This window comes from Callospermophilus lateralis, chromosome 2 (genome assembly GCF_048772815.1).
Source record: "Callospermophilus lateralis isolate mCalLat2 chromosome 2, mCalLat2.hap1, whole genome shotgun sequence".
Lineage (NCBI taxonomy): Eukaryota > Metazoa > Chordata > Mammalia > Rodentia > Sciuridae > Callospermophilus > Callospermophilus lateralis.
This window is the reverse complement of record NC_135306.1, coordinates 21,361,842-21,385,759: the sequence shown is the minus strand read 5'-3', so window position 1 is coordinate 21,385,759 and position 23,918 is coordinate 21,361,842. Positions and strand designations below refer to the sequence as shown.

Here is a 23,918-nt window from a genome sequence, read left to right as displayed (position 1 = left end):
AATGTTGCCCTTTTAAAAGAGAACACTTGAGGATATTTGCCCTTATTCCAATAGTACTAATAAAACATTTCTGGAAGTCTCCTTTGGAACTGTCTCCAGGGCTCTTCCATTCACTATTCACCACTAACAAAATGGCCACCGAATGTGCAGCATCCTACCATGCCAACCACTGGACTGTGAACAGTGACCTAAACACCAGTCCTTCCCTTGAGGATCACAATGCCTAATGGAGGAAGAAAACACAAAAGTAGGTAAATTGCAACTCAGAAGTATTATTACAAAGCTACACACAAGTAACACAGGCATAGAGAAAAAGGAAATCAACTCTCAGTGGAGGACCTGGGAGACCAGCTTCCTGGAGCTCATGATCCTAATGAGAAGATGGAATAGCAACTCTGAAGCCTGGGACAGCAAAGGGCATGGCATATTCAGAGTGAGAAAGGGAGGTCACATAACTGAGGAGGAGGAAAGATGGGAAGGGAGGCTGCCCAGGGAGCACAGGATCACTCTGGGAAGACGTGGCTTGCCAAGTGAAGTACAGACTCACTTCTCTGAGCAATAGAGAGCTAAAAGCAGGAGAATGACAGGAACATATGTTTCTTAGATGACTTGAGTGCATTTTGAAGGAAGCACTAGAGCACAGAAGAATTGGAGGTCACAGAGAAGGAATATAATGCTATTTATTCAGTGATTCCCATACATCACAGATAGCTCTTGATAGACTTGATCTCACATTCTCAGCAGTCAAAAGAAGCAACAGTTAAAACCAGAACAGAGAACACACATCAAGTTATTACCATGAACCAGATACAGTGCAAAGTACTTCAATTTTCGAAGTAACCCCACATGAGCTAGACATTGTTGTGCCATTTTATAGACCTGAGGTTTAGGGATGTTAAGTAACCGGCCAAAGGTCCTAAAGCTAGGAAGCAGGCGAGTCAAGATTCTTCATTAGCTGTCTCAGACATCACAGCTAAGAGCCTTGACTTTGAAGCTGCTCGGCCAAGAGGTCAAGAGATGGAATGAGGGCACTTATTAGAAAAACAAGAGGCAATTCTGAACGAGAATCAATAGGAAGTGAGAAAGAAGGAAGAGCGAGGAGGCTAGGCTGCCGGCCAGTCTTAAGCTCCAGCGTCTGAATGGACCTCTCCTAAGAAATACAAGAGGGGGCAGACTGGGCCTGTGAGAAAGAGAGGAAGGAGCCCTGTTGAGGACGTGCTAAATCTGAGGTAGCTGCTGACTGTTCAGACTCCAGAGCTGGGGGTCTGCAGGTGGTAGCTGAAGGCAGAGGTGCAGGCGGGACATCCAGGTGGTCCAGAGAGGACAGCAAACAAACACCAAGACCCAAGGGAGTCAGGGGAGAAAGGGCAATGCAGAAGAGATGAAGGGGCTGGCCATGCAAAAGTGGTGTCCAGGAAGTGGAGGAGAGAGAGAATAAGGAGTGTCTCTCCCTCGAGGGTATCTCCCTTCCCACCCCACAACCTCCTCATCCCAACCTGAGACAGGTTGTCACAGTCTTGGAGGCAAGCTCTACCTCTCTGTCCCTTTACCTATGGCTTTCTCCCCTGCTGGCATGCCCACAGTGTCATGACCAGATCTGAGGTTTGACCTTGGGTAGAGGCAGGTAGAGAAGGCCTGTGCACCTGGAAGACATTCAGGTCTCAATGGCTTGAAAAATGAAGGCCCTTACAGCCTCCAATGGAGCCCTCATGGAATTTGGGGAAATGAAGCCTCAAAGGGTGAATAAATATGCACTTTGGTTTTTCTTTACTCTTGTGTTTGGGGAGGGGGTGTATAAACATACAATGCACCTACGTGAAATAAGTATTTTGATATTCTGTTAGAGTCTAATATTGCTCTGTGTGTGGTACTTATCACATTTGTAACTAAATTATAATGTAGTTCATTTTTTTTAAATGTCTATCGCTCCTGAGCGAGGCTTTATAATAACAAGACCATGCTTATCTCTCCATCCCCAGACCCTAGCACCTTCCTTAGACATAGACAATCAAAAATACATGTCGTCTGGTTGGGTGAATGAATAGATGAATGGATGGGTGGGTAATCAACAATACGAAAGTTCTGGAAAGGTTAAGAGGAACAAGGACTGAAACAAGAACATGGATTCGGCAGTTAGGTGGTCATTAGGAACCTTGAAGAGAGAAGTGGGTTTCCTGGATGCCCTTGTGTCCCTTCAGGAAGCTGAAGAAGAGGAGAGGAGGACACAGAGATGGTGGGCATTGACCACTCTTTCAGAAGTCCCCCTGGAAAGTCAGGGATTCCATTCTATATTCTTTTTCTTTATTTTTGGAAACAGTAATTGGTCCTTCAGAATTCACGTGACTCAAAAAGATGGTCAAGCTCAGTGCCGTCTCTAGTTGAAACAGTACCTGACTGTAAAGGTAATATGGTGATCTTCTAATACGACTCACAGACCACTTCCAAAGGCCATCCCCATACAGAGAATCCAATGCATTTTGATAATGGCAACAACACTGAAATCAGGATGCAATTTTCCAAGGTGATTACCTTGAATGAATGCCTGTTTGGCCATACGTGTCTTTTCTTTGAGTCTTAATTTAGAGTTAGGTAAAAAGGGTAGACATAGAATGGCTTAGAGTAGGGTTTTCCAGAAATGCATTACACACTCTCTAGAATGATTTTTGGTGGGACATGAATAAATTTTTATATGTTCACTATGTATTGATTTTCATGAATACTAGAGAAAATATGCCTCATTCATCCAACACATGGACATCACAAACACCAGAAAGTACCCTTTACCTACGCATTTAAGTTTAAAATATAAGCTCTTTTGCTGGATGTGAGGGTACGTAACTGCAGTCCCAGCTACTCGGGAGGCTAAAGCAGGAGGAGACATTATCCAAGTGAGCTCAAGACCAGTCTGGGCAACACAGCCAGACCCCATCTCAAAAAGAAAAAAAAAAAAAAATACACACACAAATATATTTAAAAGTTATTTGAACAAACCTATCAAGTAAATGATGGTCTTACCATGGAAAACACGATCAGGATGGTATGAAAATAATTCAAGCTTGGGAGATCCAAGTATAGGAGAGAGAAAGAGAGCAGGCTTTCAGGGTTTATAGACCTGAGTTCAAACCCTTGACCATTTGCTAGTTATTGAATAACCCGGTGAAAACTGCCTTTATGAGTCTCAGATTACTCATCTGGGAAACCAAACGAGTACTTCACAGGGTTTGTCTGAGGATGAAACAAAATCAAGCATTAAGGCCCCCAGGAGAGCCCCAGGCATGTGAGCTGGTGCTCAGTCAGCAATGCCAATAATGTTTGATGGTCCAAACACTCTTCACACATTCAGACACAATCAGCCTTGTGGCTACTATAGGCACATGCCCATTTATTCCAGCTGACCTTTCTTTTCCATCTGAAATGTGCAAAGCTGCAGGTGAGCGTTCACTGGGCTAGAGAGGAGGGTCAACAACCAAACAGAAAGAGCAGAGGCCAACAAAGGTCTGTCAGCCTTGGCAGCAGCACCCAGAGCAGGTTAGGGGCCTCAGCGAGGATCCTGGCAGAGGAACAGTCTGTGTTCCAGGGGAGACATCACTCTCTTGAGAGCATGGAGTGAGTAGCGTCAACCTTATAATTATTAACTCAGGCTCTAAACAAAAAAAAAAAAAAAAAAACAAATGACCTGTGCAGAATGGAAGTCAGGGACAGCCTTATCAAAAATGAATCAGCCTCTTTGATCCTGAGGTAAACCGACTCACTGACATCCAGCTGGGGTTTTTCCAGACACTAACGTGGTTGCCTGATTCCCAGCTGTCTGGAGTTTCCAGTCCAAACTGGCCGAGAAAAAAGTCCCACCACCTCGTTAGAGTTCACACTCCATTAAAAACGCATCACGGATCTGGGCGGCTAATCCTAAGGAACAAGGACTCCAAAACTCTTTTTCAGGTGATTTTTTAAAATCCATATAAAATGAAGATAAATTATTCCACTCGGTTTGGAGCTCGACACTCAAGTATAGGAGAGAGACAAGTATGGGAAGGTGGGAGTGGGGAGCCAGAAGTGAACACTGAGGAAGGCAAACACAAAATGCACAGAGGGAGGCGGGATGGGCGGGAAGCAGGGTAAAGACATGGGTGAAAGGCAGGGGAAAGAAGAAAGAAGGGGCCGCTAGGCAAGAGGCAAGGTAATCAGCATCTCACTACATTTCTGGAAGCCTCTCCTACCTACCCACCCAGAGATCATCTGCACTGCACCATGAATTAATCAGCATGTAAATCATTCCCTTTATCTGCGGAAATTGAATTTAGCTGCCAATCCAGTCTGAAGGCACAGAGGCCTTCGTCACAGGAAGCTCCCAGCTCGCAGGGAGAAGGCCTTTCTTTCCCCTTAGATCAGAGCTAGCCCGGCCCACAGAAACAGCTGCAGCTGGAGCCACAGGCTTTGTGAAAGGTGGCAGGCAGGCGGAGGATGGTAATTATAATGAGCAGTTACATAACATGTTTGTTCTTCAAAGTGCTCTACAAGGATGAGCTAATTAATAGCTTACTATGCCCCATGCAGATCCACTGTTTTTTCATGTAGTGACTCATTCTTGGGCCTCACTGAATTCTGAATGGCAGAGGCAGAGAAGCTAGGGCCATGAAGCAAATGGCTGATGGTCCAAAAGCTATACCCAGCTCTCTTATCCAGTGACTCCATGAGTCGCTCTGGGTGCTAGGAATGCTGTCAGGAGGCAGCTGCCTTGTTTCCTCCAAATAACGCTCAGAGGTGCTGCTAGAGATTCAACGAAAGGTTGGCGTGACCATCAGTCTAGTCCAGCGCCAGTTCTTCCCAATTTTCTCAAAGAGTTAGACTGAAACCCTGGAATAACCTGATGCTCATTACAGGTTTGCCCTTGCTTCTCTGGTGAGTCAACGAGACTTGTCTCAAAGGTTGAGCTATGTCTTAGGATTCTTATCCTTTTTGTTTCTAAGATTTCAGTGTATGGCCTGTATCATTTTGCATTGATGATGGAGATGATTGAACATAGAAATTTTAAGGCAGAATTGAACGTAGAAATTTCACACAGGTCCCAAGAAGCAAAGCTGCATTTTGCAGCTATTCCAAGGATGCTCTACCCAAGGACTCCAGAGGTCTTGAATTTCTTTGCAAAATATTACCTGTACATGTGTGCATGCATTTTTTTTTGGTGGGGGGGGTCTGTTTCCCCTATTGCCCTGTAAATTCCTAGAGGGTAGTACCTCCTAAAGAACCACATACATAACGCATACTAAAGATGTCTATTGAGTGAATGGATGGATTACATCAAATTCCTATCCCCGAAATTAGGAACAATCACTCTATGGACAAATAATCACCAGAAGTCTACAAGTTTTACTTGCTCTGGCTAGACTTTCCCATGGAAATTTTTGGCAAGACTCTCTATCACAATTCCGCTGCTAATCAATCCAGAGACCCAAACCAAAGCCATCATGAGATTTCACTCCTTAGAAACCTGTCTTCAGAACTAACCAAGTTGCAATGCAGAAATATATTCTAAGAGCCACTGAAGACTATGTAACAACTTTTTGTCCCACTCCCTGACCAACCATCACAAATGGTAAGAATGACTGCCTTTACCCACTTTGTCTCTTGGGGACTGAGGGTAAATTGAAGAATGTAGTGGTACACACTTCTGATTCATGAGAAGATCTTCACATGAAGCTCATAATTCAGAAAAAGACTGGCATGTGCATGGTGCTTTGAACATTTCAAAATGCCCCCATAGATTATCTTATTGGATTCCCTCTCAGCACTCTTTGAAAAAGGAAAGGCACACTTTTTTTAATGTTGTCCCTTTTATAGATGAGGAAACTGGGGCTCTTAATTGTTGAGAGCCATCATGGGTTGTGTATGCACTGTTGCACATGGCAGCCTAAGGAATAGGAGAATCTGGTGTCTGGGAACTTCCAGTGAACATTTCCTCTGCCCAGACACATTGTAGCCCTATTCAAGCTCTGCCAAAGGTCCCACACAGCACCAGCGATGGGGTGACCTGCTGTAGCCACACAGCCCCTCTGAGATGGGTATGACCTGCAAAGATGCCAATCAACCTGCTGACTGAAAGATGTCACAAAGCAAGACTCTGCCCCTATAACATTATCCCTGCCATTGGTTTACTTCCTTAAATAAGCCACAGAAGCCATTTTCTAATTACCTAGCTCCAGCTCCTGTGTGGACTGGACCTATCAGGGGCTCCAGCTTTTTGAAACTATCTTTCTGATTTTGTCTTTTGTTCTTCACTAATTTATTTAGACTTTAATTTCTTAGGAGGCTTATCCCTCCAAGCAAGCAAGAATTCCCTGGTGAGGTGCTGGCCACCCCGTGATACAGAATGCCTTGCCTAGTGACACACACCTAATAGATGGCAATGCTAGAATCTGAAAAGAAGTCTCAAAACTCCTTTTTGCCAGCAATTCCACTTCTGGACATGTATCCAAAATAACTGAAAGCAAGATCTAAAAGATATATTTGTACACCCATGTTCATAGCAGCATTGTTCACAATAGCCAAAAAGTAGAAGCAACCCAAGCATCCATTGACAGATGAATAAATAAAATGTATATGCATACATACAATGGAATATTATTCTGCCTTTAAAAGGAAAGAAATTCTGATGTGTGGCTATACAACATAGATGTACCTTGAAAATATCATGTTAAGTGAAATAAATCAGTCTCAAATAGAAAATGCCATAAGACACCTAAAGTAATCAAATCCATAAGAGACAGATAGTGGGATGGCAGGGTGCCAAGGGAGGCCTGGGGAACTGTAATGAGCATAAAGTTTCAGTTTTGAAATATAAATTAAAAATGCTGGCAATGGGTGTTCAATAATGTGAATATATATGATACTACTGAACTATACACTTAAATATAGTTAAGATGGTAATTTTGTATCTTTACCACAATTAATAAAAGAAAAAAATTTTAAGCCTGTTTCCCATCATGTCATCTCTTCTCTGAAAAGCTACCATGCCAACATATGCTAAGTTGGGAGTATGTCCCTCTGAGAAAATGGCTCATGGTGTAAAATTTCTTAGCCCACAAAGCCAAGGAGACAGGAATCATAGTGGATTTAAGGTATTTGGAAAGAGATGCATACAATCTTCTATCCAATTTATCTTCCCAATCCACCTTCTAAATCTTCAGGATTTAGCTGACAAATCTAAAGCCAGGCAGCCACCCGGGTAAATGGCAGAACCAGGCACAGTACGGAGTGAAGCTATAATCAGGCCTCACATTTTACATTCCCTGTTCCCCTGGCTGTTCTGTTCCCAGATAACAGGAGTTCAGCAGAATGGAATCTCTACCTGTACAGGTGAAAGTGCTTTCTCTCCAAGTGCCTTTCGATGTGCAAACAGAAGTGATCTTTCCTCCAGGGCTCTCAAAGCCCTCTTGACAGACATAGTGAGCTACACCACCCAGGCTGGACCTGAGATTCTCCACCAAGATGGCATTCCGCACTTCTGGAGGGCTGCCACAGTCGATCTCTGCAAAGGGAAGCAAAACATCACTAGTGATGAGCCCCAACTTCTAATCCTGAATCAGCATTTTGGAAATACACATTTAATAATCATAAAGGTCACACACCTGGGAAAAGAAAATCCTAACTTTATCAAATAATACAAATGTAGGTTTATAAAATACAGTCGTCAAGAAATACAGCAAATAGGTATGTCTGAAATTTCCAAAACATGCACACCTAGAGAATGGTCAAATTATAAGATTATTTACTTATAAAGAATTCCTCAGTCTATGAAATAATACATCGTAGGGTTCTTTAAATATTAAATTGTCTAGAACCTTTTACTATGTGTCTTTAGGTCATTAACTTATGAGTAGACAATAATGCAATTTTAGCAACTCTTGCCAACTGAATATTAAATGAAATATGTAAGAAATCTCTGAACTTTTTAAGGCAAAGTAATAGAGAAAGCATTTATCTTCTAAACATTCAATTCATATGAATCTTTCAGAAAAAAAATATTAGCAAAGAGGGAGATACAATTATAAAATTGACATAAAATTTCTTTTCTACAACTCTATCTACTAACAGTCAAGGGACTATTTACAGAGAACTATCTGAAGAAGAAAGATTATGATATTACCATTTTAGACCCAACCAAACTATACTTCACACAAGAGCATAATAAAATCATTTTCTGACATTTTAGAATTTTTAAAAATCCAAATGTGTGTCATTCTTTTTTTAAATGTCAAAAATAACTATAGTCTAGTCAGGCTTGGTGGCACATGCCACCTAGGGAGGCCAAGGCATGAGGATCCCAAGTTCAAAGTCAGCCTCAGCAACTTAATGAGGCCTAAGCAATTTAGCAAGACCCTATCTCTAAATAAAATAACGAATAGGACTGGGGATATGGCTCAGTGGTTAAGCACTGCTGGGTTCAATTTTTGGTAACAAAACAAAACAAAACAAAAATCCTCTAGTCCAACAAGAAATGAATTGGAACAAATAACCTAAGAGGGCGTAGGGTTGTGGCTCAGCGGTAAAGCGCTCGCCTAGCACGTGCGAGACGCTGGGATCAACTCAACACCACATAAAAAAAATAAAATAAAATAAAGGTATTGTGACCAATTATAACTAAAAAAATATTTTTTTAAAAAATAACCTAAGAAAGGGGGAGAAGGCAGACCGGTCTTAGAAGAAATACTAATGAACTATGAAATCAGCAAGATGTACAAATAAGTTCCCAGAATCATTTAAATTGGAATCATAGAGCTTGATATAACTATTAGTAAAGTATTTTAGAACTAAAGGCCAAGCAATGTAAAAAAATAACAACTTGGAAATAAACTTCCAAAGTATCTCAATAAAACCTGAGCAATGAGATGTAGGGAAGGAGAAAAGCATGCTAATTTTCTCATGTTGTGCAATTGTAGGGAGCTCGTGGATACAATGCTACTCAAGAAAAGAATATAAATATAATGTAAAAGGCAGCAATGATTCCAAATGTAACCAATAGTCCCCGTTAGGCCTGAAAACAGAAGGGGAAAAAAACTTATGGCGATCATTCTGATTTTTTGTTTTCTCCTCAATTTATAGAAAGAGCCAAGAAAACAAAGCACTCCTGACTTCCAGGCTTTTAAAACAGAAGCATTCCAAATAGAGAAAGCGATAAAATATGTTCCCGCCTCTCCATCAACCATGCTTGGCCTTAGGAACAGGTGGCTTCTCTGAAGCCTTGATTCGGAGTTAGTGGTGATAGTGGAACTGCTCTCCTCTGTCTCATTATGGATGCTTGTTTGGTCTGTTCCAGAACCTCAGTTATTTCCCTAAAGGGATTTTCCCAGATCAAGGTCTCATCTGTTGGCACTGTCGTTATCCCCCCCCCCCAAAAAAAAAAAAACCCTCAATACAACAGCCCAACTCACTTGACCAGTCTTTTGGCTGAGATTAAAAGAAAAGGAGGCTAGTTTCCAGTTGATAGAAACTGAAGTCATGAGCAGTTACGGGACCAGGATGCGGCAATCATTTCATAAATCTCCAGTTCTGTCTACTCTCTCGTCCCGTGTTTTCTCGCAGGGCTTTGTTCTCTTTTCACACATATTTACCAGACACAGGACCCCCTGCTTTCTTCATGTTTTCCCACATCAAACTTTGTACATATTTACTACTAGCCCCAAACATTCCAAGACATGAGTATATTTGTGTGCACATAAGCAACAAACCAAGCAGGCGGTTAATAATTTATAAGACTGCCCAGTCATTGTTGACATCCAAAACATCTTCTAGTTTAAGCCAGGGTTCGGTTACCGCAAGAAGCAGAGTGGACATTATGAAGAATGCCGCAGTATAGGTTGATGTAGGTGTGTGTACCCTGAAGCTGGAATCTTAAAGAGCTCAGTGGAGAGACTGTGGAGGTATCCCAGCAACAGGTAGTTGCATTAGGGAAGAACGATAGAGCCTAAAAGAATGAGAGTGTGAAAGCCAAACAGCCTGGCTTCCATCTTGACGTGTCCAAAAATAATGGAAGGTACAATGACTTTAGTTGTGACGATAAGAATTGTTTTATATAGTAGCAAAAATATTTTTCTTTTAAAAATCATCAGATTAGTAAAAAATCATTGACTTGATCTCCAGGAACTAAGCTGAGAAGCTAAAGGAAATGGCCCTGTGGGGCCCTGGACTTGTGACTCTGACTTCCTATCACAGAGTCAGTCAAGTCGGACAGTCCCATAGCAAGAGATGTTTAGAGAGAATCCCAGCCCACCCTGGATTAAACACACAGTTATAAACAACAGCTGTACACCTAGGGAACTTAGGAAGTACTTGAGTTGAAGTTCTACCCTACCCCTACTCAGAACTCTTCTGATTCAGTAGAACTGAGTTAAAGTCTTGGCATCCACATTTCTACAAACTTCCAATCTGAATTAAATACTAGTAGGAATGACTACCAATCATCATTATGTGTATTCCAAAGAACCCCAAGTATACATCATTACTATTCACGTATAACCCTTCATAGTAAGGACTGTTTTCCCCTTAACTTTTTCAGGCGAAGATGGCTCAAATGGTCCATGACACCCAAAGTCACATAAGCAGTTATGGGTGCCCAATAGTGGAATCAAGAGCTGCTCCATCTCTGAAATCCTACGGAATCTGCCCTCCCACCGCAGTTCACTTCCCTCCACCTGGACTCATACTCTTTCTCTTCCCCATGCACTCCTTCTCCCGCAGACCTGGAAAAACCCTTCTCAATGCCTAACATCCTCCATGACTAACAGAGTCATGGCTTAAAGTCCTCTAACCTTTTGTGGTCCATGCTAATTTGTTCACTTACTCACGTACTTATCAAGAAACTAGTACATGCCAGTCACTATCACAGTGAACAAAATGGATAAGATCACTGCCCTCATGGAACTTAGGAAAAGAGTCAAGAGACAAAAGAGTAAATTAGGAAGATAATTTCAGATTGTGGTAAAAGTTACATAGGAAGATAAAGTGAGAGGATAGGAAAGACTCTTTGAATAGAGTGACTGGAAATGCTTTGATCTCTTTGAATAGGTAGCATCTGAGTTAAGATCTGAAGGATGAGAATGATCCAGTCATGTTTAGAACCAGAGAACATTTCAATCCAGTGAAGTATCCAATCCCAAGACCCTGAGAGAGAAAGAGAGACAGAGACAGAGACAGCTCTTGCTCTGTTCCAAAAAGGGCAAAGTGAGTGAAGCATAGTGAGAGAGAGGAGCATGAGATGAAGGTGGAGAGAAAAGCTGAGCTAAACAGCCCTGTCAGTTTTTGGGGAAAAGCCTGGCTGAACCTTATTTTAAAATCAACAGAATTCTCTGGGAGAGTTTTGAGCGAAGGAATGAAATAATCTGACTTGGGTTCTTGAAAGAACACTTGGACTAGTAGGTATAGAAAGTATGGGGAAAGAACAGGAGTAAAAAGAAGAGATATTGGGATGTAGCTCAGTGGTACAGCACTTTCCTAACATGTGTGAGGTCTTGGGTTCAATCCCTAGTATTGAAGGACAAAACAAAACAAGATAAAAGAAAAGAAAGAGAGAGATCAGTCAGGGTCCATAGCAATAGTCAAACAGAGATGATGATGTCCACATAGACTTCCAAGATGGTGATGGAGATGGAAAGAAAATAATAGAATTGAGATGTATTCCAGAAGCAGAACTGGTGAACTGGATGTGAAGGTAAGGGAGGGGGTGGAATCAAGAATAAGTGTATTATCTATGTTGGGGAGTGATACTGGCCAAATTATACTGTTATGTTGTGTGCATATATGAATATGTAACAACAAATCCCATCATTATAATGATGATGCACCAACAAAACAAAATGTGGAAAAAAAAAATAAGTATCATCTGTTGTGGTAAGCCATTGTTGTAGATTGTGGCCGCCATTAGAAGATGGCGCCGGCTTCCACTGTGGCCTGTGGTAAACAACTCCTTTTATTGGAGAGTTGGCACGCTGTCCCTTGCCACCCTATGAGAAAGATCCAAGTGGCAGCTTAAGATTGGTACATGGGAGGCTTTATTAGGCTGTGCTTGGGCACTCGGGAGAGGGGGGTCACTAGAAGATACTTTAATCAAGGCCTGAATAAACTGCTGAAAGAAGAATCCTGTGTCGTGTGTTCCCTTGCTGGCGAGGGGTCGCGACAATTGGTGGCCCGTACGGGGAAGAATATTTCTCGAACCAGGATCCAGAACTTTCTGCAGTCAGGGTGGTGCACCGGTAAGTTCCCAGGTAAAGTGGGAATCAGCTAGTAAATAGCGGGACGCTCCTCTGTACATTAAGAGAGAGCAGGGAAAATATAATAAAATAGGACGCTCCTCTGTAATTAAGGAGAGAGCGGGACTTTTGTACTTTCACTTTCTTTATAGCTTTGAAACTATTATGGGCGCTGCCTCTTCAAGCCCAATTTTGTTGGCCCTGGATGGGTTACTACGTTCAAAAGGACTTAAGGTAAAGCAGAGCACTTTGCAGATGTTTTTAAGAGAAACTGATATAGCAGCTCCTTGGTTTGCCTTTTCAGGGAGTCTTACGATTCCTAGCTGGGACAAATTAGGGAAAGATCCAGATTTCGCTTGTGAACAAGGCACCTCAGAGGGTGGTGTTGTACCACTTTGGAAGTTAGTTAGAAGATGTATAGTAGATAGTAAATGCCAGGAAGCTGTGAGTGAGGGTCAAGCTGTTCTTGAGCAACTACATGAGGAAAAGTCTGAAGGATCACATAGTGAAGTGGCAGAGAGCATTGGGAGTAAGAGTAGTGAGAAGGCCAAAGAGCCTGAAACTAAAGATAGGAGAAGGCTCTACCCAGACTTGGCTGAATTAAAAACGCCTGAGAACACAAGCAGCTCAGAGAGTTCTGAGGACCTTGATATATTGCTACAACAACTACGCAAGATAAAAATGAAGAAAAAGAAAAAAGGGATACAGGGCACGCAGGCCTACTGTAAAAAGGGGACGGGATCCAATATCGGTCAACAACACTCTGAGGAGGAGGAGGTAGAATATCTCGAAAAAGATATGGTGCCGGTTGCCCCACCCCCGTATGTGGGGGGGAGCCAAAATTCCGGGAGATCTTTTCATGCACAAGTTTGGAGGACAGTTAATACAGATATGGGACTTGCATACCCTGTATTTCAGGACAATAACAGGGGAAGATATCATGAGCCTTTAGACTTTAAGATAATTAAAACCTTGGCGGAATCTGTCCGCACTTATGGCGTGGATGCCGCTTTCACCCTTACTCAGGTGGAGGGACTTGCTAGATTTTGTATGACTCCTTCAGATTGGGCTAGTCTAGTCCGCGCTTGTGTCTCCCCAGGGAAATATTTGGATTGGAGAGCATTTATGCTAGCAGGTGCAGTAGAGCAAGCTGCTCAAAATCATGCAGCGGGACGCCCTGCCTGGGATAAGGATATGCTTTTGGGACAAGGCAGGTTTGCTAATCAACAAACAGGATACCCCCCTGAGGTATATGAACAGATCAATAACATTTGTATCCGTGCATGGAAATCACTCCCAAATAGAGGAGAAGTGTCTGGCAATTTAACAAAAATCATGCAAGGCCCCACAGAACCTTTCTCGGACTTTGTTGCTAGGATGGTGGACGCCGCAGGAAAAATCTTTGGTGACCCTGATAGAGCAATGCCCTTGATTAAACAACTTGTTTTTGAACAATGTACTAAAGAATGTAAAGCAGCTATTACTCCTTATAAAAACAAAGGCATAGAGGCCTGGATGAAAGTCTGTAGAGAAATAGGTGGGCCGTTAACTAATGCTGGCCTTGCTGCTGCTGTCCTTCAATTATCACATAAATCCAGCCCTGTTGCTGGAAAGTGTTTTGGGTGTGGTCAAGGAGGACATTTTAAACGAGAGTGTCCTAACAAGAGGGGAACATCCAGAATTGAGCCCACCTCTCTTAGCCGTCAACCAGGTTTATGCCCCAGATGTAAAAAGAAAAAACATTGGGCTAATGAGTGTAGGTCCATCAGAGATGTACATGGTCAGCCGTTAAAAGATAGAACCATGTCAAAAAACGGCCGGGGGGGCCCCCCGACCCCAGGGCCCGCAAATATATGGGGCAATGGAAAATGGGACAATGGAAAACGAGTCATGGCCGTCCCTGCGCCATCCCAAGAATCGCGGAGAGCCACTGCAGGTGCCGCGGCACTGGACCTCTGTTCCGCCACCAGACTCGTATTAACACCTAAAATGGGAGTCCAACTGGTGGAGACTAAATTCAAAGGACCTTTACCACCTGGCACTGTGGGTTTGTTAATTGGGCGTGCTTCCTCTGTCTTACAAGGCCTTCATGTTTTCCCTGGGATTATTAATCCGGACATGGTGGGAACAGTGAAGGTTATGGTGGAGGCTCCAAAAGGTATTGTGTCCATTTCCCCAGGAGACCAGATTGCTCAATTGTTAATTTTACCCAGTTTACACACCCATTTTCCTGCTGATTCCTTTTTAAGGACAAGTGAGGAGATTGGAGCCACCGGAGAGAATTGTGCTTATTTGTCCTTGGATATGAGTAACCGTCCTATGTTAAAGTTAACCATAGAGGACAAATCAATTTTAGGGCTACTAGATACTGGAGCAGATCGTAGCATAATTGCACAAAAGGACTGGTCAAAAGGGTGGCCGGTGCAACTCTCAGATCAATCCCTAAGAGGTTTAGGATACGCTCAAGCTCCACAAGTCAGTTGTAGGCATTTATCATGGAAGGATTCTGAAGGACATTCTGGCACTTTTCAACCATATGTGCTTGATCTCCCAATCTCCCTATGGGGACATGATCTTATGAAGGACATGGGGTTTCAACTTAGTAATGAATATTCAGTAGTTGCCCAAAAGATAATGCAAGACATGGGGTATAGACCAGGTTTAGGGTTAGAAAAAAAATTGCAAGGACGTAGACATCCATTAACACTTCAACAAAAATTTAATAGACATGGGCTGGGTTTTTCCTAGGGGCCGCTGAGGATCAGGTGCCCATTACCTGGAAATCAGGGGAGCCAGTATGGGTGCCTCAGTGGCCGCTCTCCTCTGAAAAATTAACTGCGGCTCATACTTTGGTACAAGAACAATTAAAGTTGGGACATATAACGCCCTCCACTTCTCCATGGAATACGCCTATATTTATTATTAAAAAAAAGTCTGAAAAATGGCGGTTGCTACATGATCTACGGGCCATTAACGCTCAAATGCAGCTCATGGGACCCATTCAGAGAGGTTTGCCTTTGCTTTCAACAATTCCAAAAAATTGGCCAGTGATATGTATAGATATTAAAGATTGTTTCTTTTCCATTCCATTGCATCCTCAGGACTCCGAGCGTTTTGCCTTTACTCTGCCTTCCTGTAATCATAAGGAGCCTGATCAAAGGTTTGAATGGGTGGTTTTGCCTCAAGGCATGGCCAATAGTCCTACAATGTGTCAAATGTTTGTAGGAGCGGCCATTGTTCCACTCAGACAAAAGTATCCGTTGTTAAAGTGTATACATTATATGGATGATATATTACTGGCAGCCAAAACCAAAAGTTTGCTGGAAGCAGCTTACATTGATTTGGTACATTTATTACAATCAAAGGGTTTGTTTATTTCACCTGATAAAATACAAACAGAAGATTCTATTGATTATCTTGGTGCTAGTATCTCTTGTAAAACTATTACACCTCAAAAGATAACTCTTAGAACTGATAATTTACATACGTTAAATGATTTTCAAAAATTATTGGGTGACATAAATTGGATTAGGGGTTACTTACATATTCCCAATATTGAATTAAAACCCTTGTATGAAATTCTTAAAGGTGATTCGGATCTTACTTCCCCTCGACATCTTACTGAAGAAGCCAGGTCAGCGTTGCTCAAGGTGGAAGAGGCTATACAACATGCTAGTCTTTGCAGGCTTCAAGAGGCTATGCCTTTTCAATTATGTGTCCTCGCCACTGTACGGCAACCTACTGGAGTTTTGTGGCAAGAGGGTCCTTTGTTGTGGATACATCCACGTATATCCCCTGGAAAATCCCTTGAGTATTATCCTGATGCAGTTGCTTCTTTAGCTATGTTGGGGATACAACAAAGTATATGATTTTTTGGCTTTCCTCCAACGTCTGTGATTGTTCCGTATACGTGTCAACAAATTCAAATTTTGTGTGCTAACCTGGATAATTGGGCTATATTACGATGCTCTTTTCCAGGAGAGATAGATAATCACTATCCTTCACATCCTCTTATTACATTTGTTAAGGAACATCCTATCATTTTCCCTAAAATCACTTCTTCTGCACCTATCCCAGGAGCTACAAATATCTTTACAGATGGATCTAAAACTGGTATTGGAGCCTATGTAGTAAATGACCAACCTCCTATCCAACATCAGTTTGCTCCTGGCAATCCACAATGGATGGAGCTGCAAATTGTCATAAAAGTATTTGAACAATGTTCATTTCCTTTTAATCTAATCTCAGATTCTGTTTATGTAGTTCAAGCTTTAACGGTGCTGGAAGCAGTGGGTCCCATACGCACTTCAGGAGTAATGTCTTCCCTTTTTCTCCACCTTCAAACACTGATTTGGAATTGTTCTGCTTGTTTTTATTCTCTACATATTCAAGCTCACACAGGTTTACCAGGTGCTCTTTCTGCTGGCAATGCCCACGCTGACCTTGCTACTCGTCCTTCTTGGATGTTCCTTGTTTCCTCCTTAGACCAAGCTAGAAACTTTCACAGTAAATTTCATGTTAATGCACGAGCACTTCAAAAGCGCTTTTCTATCTCCCGTGCTGATGCTCGCCAAATTGTCTTAGATTGCCCTAATTGTGTCATTTTGCATCATCCTCCTTCTGTAGGCGTAAATCCTCGTGGTTTGCGGCCTTTAACTATATGGTAAATGGATGTTACTCATGTTCCCGACTTTGACAAACTTAAATATGTCCATGTGTCTGTAGATACTTGTTCTGGCATTATCCATGCTTCTGCTTTGTCTGGTGAAAAGGCTGGAAATGTTATCACGCATTGCTTGGAAGCCTGGGCAGCCTGGGGATTACCAAAGACCATTAAGACGGACAATGGTCCAGCGTATACTGGACAACAATTTTCTTCCTTTTGCAACCAGATGGGTATCCAGCTTGTCCATGGTTTGCCCTATAATCCACAAGGTCAGGGTATTGTAGAGCGCACTCATAAGACTCTAAAAGAAATGTTAATAAAACAAAAAGGGGGAATTGGCTTAGGCCACACCCCGAAAGAGCGCCTCTCCCTGGCTCTATTCACTATTAATTTTTTGAATCTGGACATCCAAGGGCGCTCTGCTGCGACTAGGCACAGTTCGCCCTCTGCCCCGAACTTTGGGCACGTCAAGTGGAAAGATGTACTTTCTGGACAATGGTATGGGCCTGATCCCGTGCTGGCATGGGCACGAGGTTCCGTCTGTGTTTTTCCACAGGACCAGACGGAACCGGTGTGGATTCCAGAACGCCTGACAAGAAGAGTCCCGACATCAAGCAACCACCAACAGGAGGCGCTACAGCAATCTCATGATGAGAACCATCCTTCTACTGAGTGTCCTGGTTTTCATGCTGATGTCAATGGTACAGGGGACATCAATGCAGTGGTGGGCAGTAGCTCGATCGTGGCCAATGCCGATGCCGGTTCATAGCAATTCTAGTGTTCTCCCTACTCTTTTTTCTACTTCATGTGAGATGTCTGCTCCTTGTGTTTCCCCTAAGGGGGACCAAGATCGATCCTTCAATCTCTCCAGCATCAATCTCACAGGAGTTTTTTGTTTCAGTCTCTCCCAGGGTGATTGCATCCATTTAAAACTTAAGAACTTGACTAACTGGGAGGACCCACTGCAGTACAGTCGGGTCCCCACGAGAGTTTTGACTGCGGTGCTGTTACAAATTGCCTCAGGGGTGCAAACAGGCTCAGGAACCCCGGATAATACATCTGGGTTAAATATAACCACTTTGGCCATTACTTCCCAGGTGCTAATTCCGTTGGCCCCTTCTAATCAGACCTCCGATGCCAGTCATTTTAAAGCTTCTCCTTATTGCACCCCTGAGTATAGCTTCCCCCCAACATTCACGCCTTGTCAAGATCACTCTTGGGAGAAACATCAGGTCTCTAAGGGTTTCTCTCTTTCCCCCTCTCATAAAAGATACTTATATAATTCTTCCAACTGTAAATCCTCTATAGGAACAGGTTGGTCTTGGTTTCAATGGTTAATTTCCAATGAAAAGGGAGCCACAGCTGATATCTCTGCTTTGGCTCAATTACGAGGAGTCAAAAGCTGGTTGTTTAATGTTTCTGGTAGTATCCAAGACTCGGATCGAGGTAGGAGACTCGGAAATATTTCACATAACTCACAATTAAGTAATGCTACGTTATCCTCTGCAGCAGTCTGTCTCCAATCTCCGTTCCTGTTTCTTTTGGCTAATGATACATCACAGGGGATGCTTAATTGTTCTAATGTTACCTGTTATTTAACTAAGTGTTGGAATGGCTCTTGGACTGTGGCAGTGATTATGAAAATTCCAACCTTTGTCCCAATCCCAGTTACTGCGGATCCAGAATCTTTTCCTATTGTTTAACTGATTAGAGCCCGTAGAGATTTTGGTATTACGGCAGCTATAGTGACAGCTGTGGCGGTATCTGCTGCTGCAGCAGTTACAGCTGGAGTAGCCATGGCCAGCCAAGTACAAACTGCTGCCACTATTAATGAGGTTATTCAACAAACATCCACCATACTTGAATCTCAAAGTAGAATTAATCAACACATTTTATCTGGGATTCTGGCTGCTAATCAAAGGATAGATCTGCTTCAAGCTCAAGTTGAGGAATTGTCTGATCCAGTATATTTAGGTTGTGTTGATCAACGTGCACATTTATGTATAACCTCTGTCAGATTTAATGATTCCAGGAATGCCTCCCACATCATCGGGAAATATTTATCCGGAACCTGGTCCATGGAAGCAGAAAACTTACTCCAATTTCAACTAACCCAAATTGCTGTTTTGAATAGTACCCGTGTCGAACCAATGACTTTGGGTCAATTCACCAGTTGGCTATCTTCTGCCTTTTCCTTCTTTAAGGAGTGGGTGGGAGTGGGCATTTTGGGGGCAATGTGTTGCTTCGGTATTATACTTTGTTTGTGGCTTCTCTGTCGCCTTAAAACTCGCCATACACAGAAAAAGGCTATGATTGTACAGGCTCTTGCGGCCTTGGAAAATGGCATGTCTCCGCAAATCTGGCTTGCACATCTTAAACAGTGATTTTCTGGGCATGGCCATTGCACCCCAAGTTAATTTCACATTGCACTGGTATTGGCATGTCCTCTTTCTCATTCTCCCCCAGTACTGAATAGCCCTTGCACTCTGCAGGTCTTGTTACCATTACACGCAGATGGGTTTTAGGACTGGTCTTTCTTCTCGGCTACAGACTCTTTACTTTCCTCTGGGGCTTAGGGATTGTGTTGCCAACTAAAAATTTGTTATTGTTACCAGGCTACCTGTGTTGCCCTACTTCTCGCCGTCGTCACGATGCAGGATGCGAGGCAAAGCACTGCACTTGAGTGATCCCTCAACGGACCTCAAGGAAAGCATGTCCTATTGCATGCGGGTTTGACGTCCACGCCCCCGCCCCCGCCCTACGAAAAAAGGCGTCGGCTGATATGGGGTCAGGTCTGGGGAAGGCGCCTCCTTAGGACTGAACCATACATTACAGCCGCTTCTGCACAGTGGGATAGGACCTCTACTTTCGCCTGCATTGTTTTATAAAATAGAAGGGGGAACTGTGGTGAGCCATTGTTGTAGATTGTGGCCGCCATTAGAAGATGGCGCCGGCTTCCACTGTGGCCTGTGGTAAACAACTCCTTTTATTGGAGAGTTGGCACGCTGTCCCTTGCCACCCTATGAGAAAGATCCACATGGCGGCTTAAGATTGGTACGTGGGAGGCTTTATTAGGCTGTGTTTGGGCGCTCGGGAGAGGGGGGTCACTAGAAGACACTTTAATCAAGGCCTGAATAAACTGCTGAAAGAAGAATCCTGTGTTGTGTGTTCCCTTGCTGGCGAGGGGTCGCGACAATCTGTACTTGAAGATACAATAAGTAAATACCATTTTATTTATTTACACAAAGATTATCTATGCTCTTCATTTGGCCTTTGTTTCCTACCTTGAGGATTTAGTGTTTTATGAATATTATGTCTTCCCAAATATATGGACAGTTCCTAAAACACAGAAACTTTGCTTATAATTCTTGTACCCCACAATGCCTACTTAAAACAACATTTTACATAGTAAAAACTCAGTGCACAGTTATTTGTTGATAGATTGCTATGACTTTATCATTATTCAAGTTGCAATAAGTGCGACTTTGATATGATAACAGCCCCTTAGGAAAGGAAACAGATATCACTAAATTACAAGTATAAATAACAAGACAGACATTACTTCTGTGTCTGTTATCCAGCAGAGGTAATTCACATCTACCAACACCAAGTAGCTGAGAAAGAGACCCACAAAAACTTAGCATCAGCCTTGTACCAGGGAATTCTAGGAAACTGCTCAAGCCCCAGTGATTTTAAAAACAATAGCATTACTGAAATCCTATTACACACAAAGAAGCCTGCTAGATATATAGACTATCTTGTTTTATTTCCCAGAGAAAATGTGGGATATAGGTATTTTTTTTCCTCAAGTAGTTTACAGATATGAAGACAGAGGCCCTAAGGAGCTTATGACACACTCAAAAGTCATAACACTAGTAAAAGAGTTAATATTCAAACTGTGGTTTGTGGGACCCTGAAATCCAGGTCCATTCAATCTGGGCAGCCTCACAATGAAGGGTCCGTTCTATGCCCCAAGTAGGGCTGAACTTTAGGTTAGCTAACACCTGTAGAGCAAAGGTAGCAGGCAGGAAAATCAGATCTAATCTAGAAGGGTTCCATGACCACTCCCCCTACCCACTCTTGTCTCTGAGAACTTTCCCAGAGCAGGAGAACTGCTGGAATTAGACTCCCCCTGTAGTTGTATGACCCCATAAAATCTTTCTGGCACAGATTTAAAACCATGATATGAGGGTCCGGCCTGGAACATGGCCCTATCACAGACACTCTAGCCACTACCACTTCTACACAGAAAGTAGCTGATTCCTATTAGGAAACATAAGTCAATCCAACAGAGGCCACAGTAGTTAATAAAAAATATAATTCTACGTGAAACTCCCCCATGTTACAAGGAAATAAAATTATAAATAAAACAGTTTATACGCAAAGCAAAGAAAAAATAAGCAGCACAAATTTGCATGGCATATGCAAAGAGGTGTTCATTAAAACTACATGTTTCTCTGGCTAATTATATTATTAAGTAACAGGGTTTGAATCTGCATCAGGAATACAGTCAACTAATTATAAGCATGGCTGGGAATTTTTCCTTACTCTCCCATTATCTATGATTTTATTCAAAGAGTCAACTTCAAAATAGGCCTCCCTGGAGGGAAAATGGGTTGTCAAAGTTTCGAGGACCAAATGTATCACATAATGTTTATCTCCTATCTTGAAGATAAAAAGAGTATCCACTCTGCTAGCTTTAATACGCTACCCAAGAAAATATTCCTTCTGGAATATTTTCATTTCATCTACTCCGATAGATGAAAGGTTTAGGCAATTTATGGCATCTAATCAACAACTGACTGTGTCACAAATGTCACTACACTGGCTGCTGTTTATTATGAACATCGGCACAATAACATCGACTGATGACAGAAATAACACAGCAATAGGAGGCTTCATCTAAGACTGTTTAGAGATCAATAAATAACAAGCTAAGAAAGAAAACTGACCAATAACGCCTATAAATTGGGGCAGACATTTGGCCAACTGCCAGGGGAATGAATAATAAAGCTATTCCACTTCTTGATGTCGATCCATCCTCAAATCTTCCCAGAAAAATTAAAAAAATCACAAGATGTAAAGTTCTTCAAAAGAACACAAAAAGAGCAAAAACTGAACAAAATCACATGAAAGTCGGGTTTTCATCTTTACCCAGCTATAGGAATAAGTGTCTATCATGCCTCAGAATCAAATCCAAAGTCTACCTGTCATCAGGAAACCAGCGGAATGTAGATGTTTGTAAAGGGCCAAGTGGTCGAGTCAGATTAACACCAGAATCAATACTACACTCAGACTCCAAATCCGGTAATCCAGTACCATACTGTATTTTCCTCCTTGCTTCGTTTGTGAAAGCGTCCTCACTAAATGGGCTGTGCCTGTATCCTACATTATTAAATGTATCCTACATTATTAAAATGCCACTGGCAGTCATGTGAGTGACTGAAGACACTCATCTTGTGATGTTCCCTGTAAGATGACCCAAAAATTGGGCTGGCAGACTCTGATAACCAAGGGTCAAATGTTTTCTCTCATATGTGGAAGCTAGAGCAAAATAAGGGAAAGAAAGAGGTGGGGTTGGATACCATAAATGGGGAAGTTCAGTGGAGTAGAAGAAGGAGATCAAGAGGGAGGGAGAAGGATCAGGAAATGGTAGGAAATATGGAAAGAAAGAATGAATTTAACAAAACCACATTATATGCATATATAAATGTACCCCAGGGAATTTTACCTTTAGTACATGTAGAAAGTACCAATTAAAAATAAATAAGTGGGGGGCTGAGGTTGTGGCTCAGTGGTAGAGCGCTTGCCTAGCACATGTGAGGCCCTGGGTTCGATTCTCAGCACCACATAAAAATAAATAAAATAAGCAAATTGTGTCCACCTACAACTAAAAATAAATATTTAAAAAAAATTTTTTTAATAAATAAATAAATAAGTGGGGCTGGGGATGTGGTTCAGTGGTAGAGCACTTGCCTTCCATGTGTGAGGCACTGGGTTCGATTCTCAGCATCACATAAAAATAAATAAATAAAATAAAGGTATTGTGTCCACCTATAACTTAAAAAAAATTTTTTTTAATTAAATAAATAAATAAGTAAACCAGTGAAAGGAAAATCAGTAGAATACAGGGAAGAAAATAGGAAGAGGAAGGAGAGAAGGGAGAGCAGGGGTTGAACTCAAATTCCACGCATGTATGATTTTGTCAAAAGAACCCAACTACTATGAATAACTATAATGCTATAATTTTAAAAAAAGAATTGGGCTGAAAACTGTAAAAAAGTGTCATATATCTTATAGCATGTTCTGAATTTGGCTACACATAATTAGACCCTCATTCCAGAGTAATTTGGGACTAAATTTGTATATGTCATATACAAGTACATATATGTGTATAACTTTGTATATTTCATATACAAATATATATATACAATTAATGTTGGAGGTTGGACTGTAACCTGTAACTTCTCAATATGTGGCAAGTTGAATTTTGTAACCACCAAAGGAAAAAGGGTTATAGTATGCTATGAAGTTCATTGTCTACAGCAGCTTATTAGCTGCTCTCAGCTAATGAGCTCATTAGGACCAAAAAGTCCACTTGCACTCAAGGCAGTAGAAGGATAAAAAAAATTATTTTTGATGTATTTTATAAACCAAAATCTTACTTAAGTTTTATCCTTGACTAACAATGCATTGTCTTCAAATCGGACTCGTAGAGAGAGCTCATTTAGAGGAAAATTTCCCTTTCACATCACAACACTGTCAATAAATAATGTCTAGTGAGGAAACAGCTAGAACCTGAACATTTCAGAACCTGCAGAGGAGGTGGGTAAAGGCGAAAGCATGAGGAAGGGCGAGGGGTTACCAGCGTGTTCCCTACAAGAATCTGTTGAGGTGATGATAGCTTTTGAGCTTTGAGCTGCATATGAATGTTTCTTTTTTCAAACAAGAACATTGGAACTATTCATTTTAATGTTCTAGTTGCACATGGAATATCTGAACTTAAATGT

The 23,918-nt window shown here is 42.0% G+C and overlaps 1 protein-coding gene across 1 annotated transcript in view; it reads right to left on the bottom strand.

Annotated features, from left to right (window-relative positions):
- Susd1 (sushi domain containing 1) overlaps positions 1 to 23,918 on the bottom strand; it is a 129,544-nt gene that overhangs the window by 63,633 nt on the left and 41,993 nt on the right. The window contains exon 7 of the mRNA XM_076840989.2: positions 7,346 to 7,525. Within this exon, the coding sequence (XP_076697104.2) occupies positions 7,346 to 7,525 (180 nt within the window). The remainder of the gene's footprint in view (positions 1 to 7,345; positions 7,526 to 23,918) is intronic.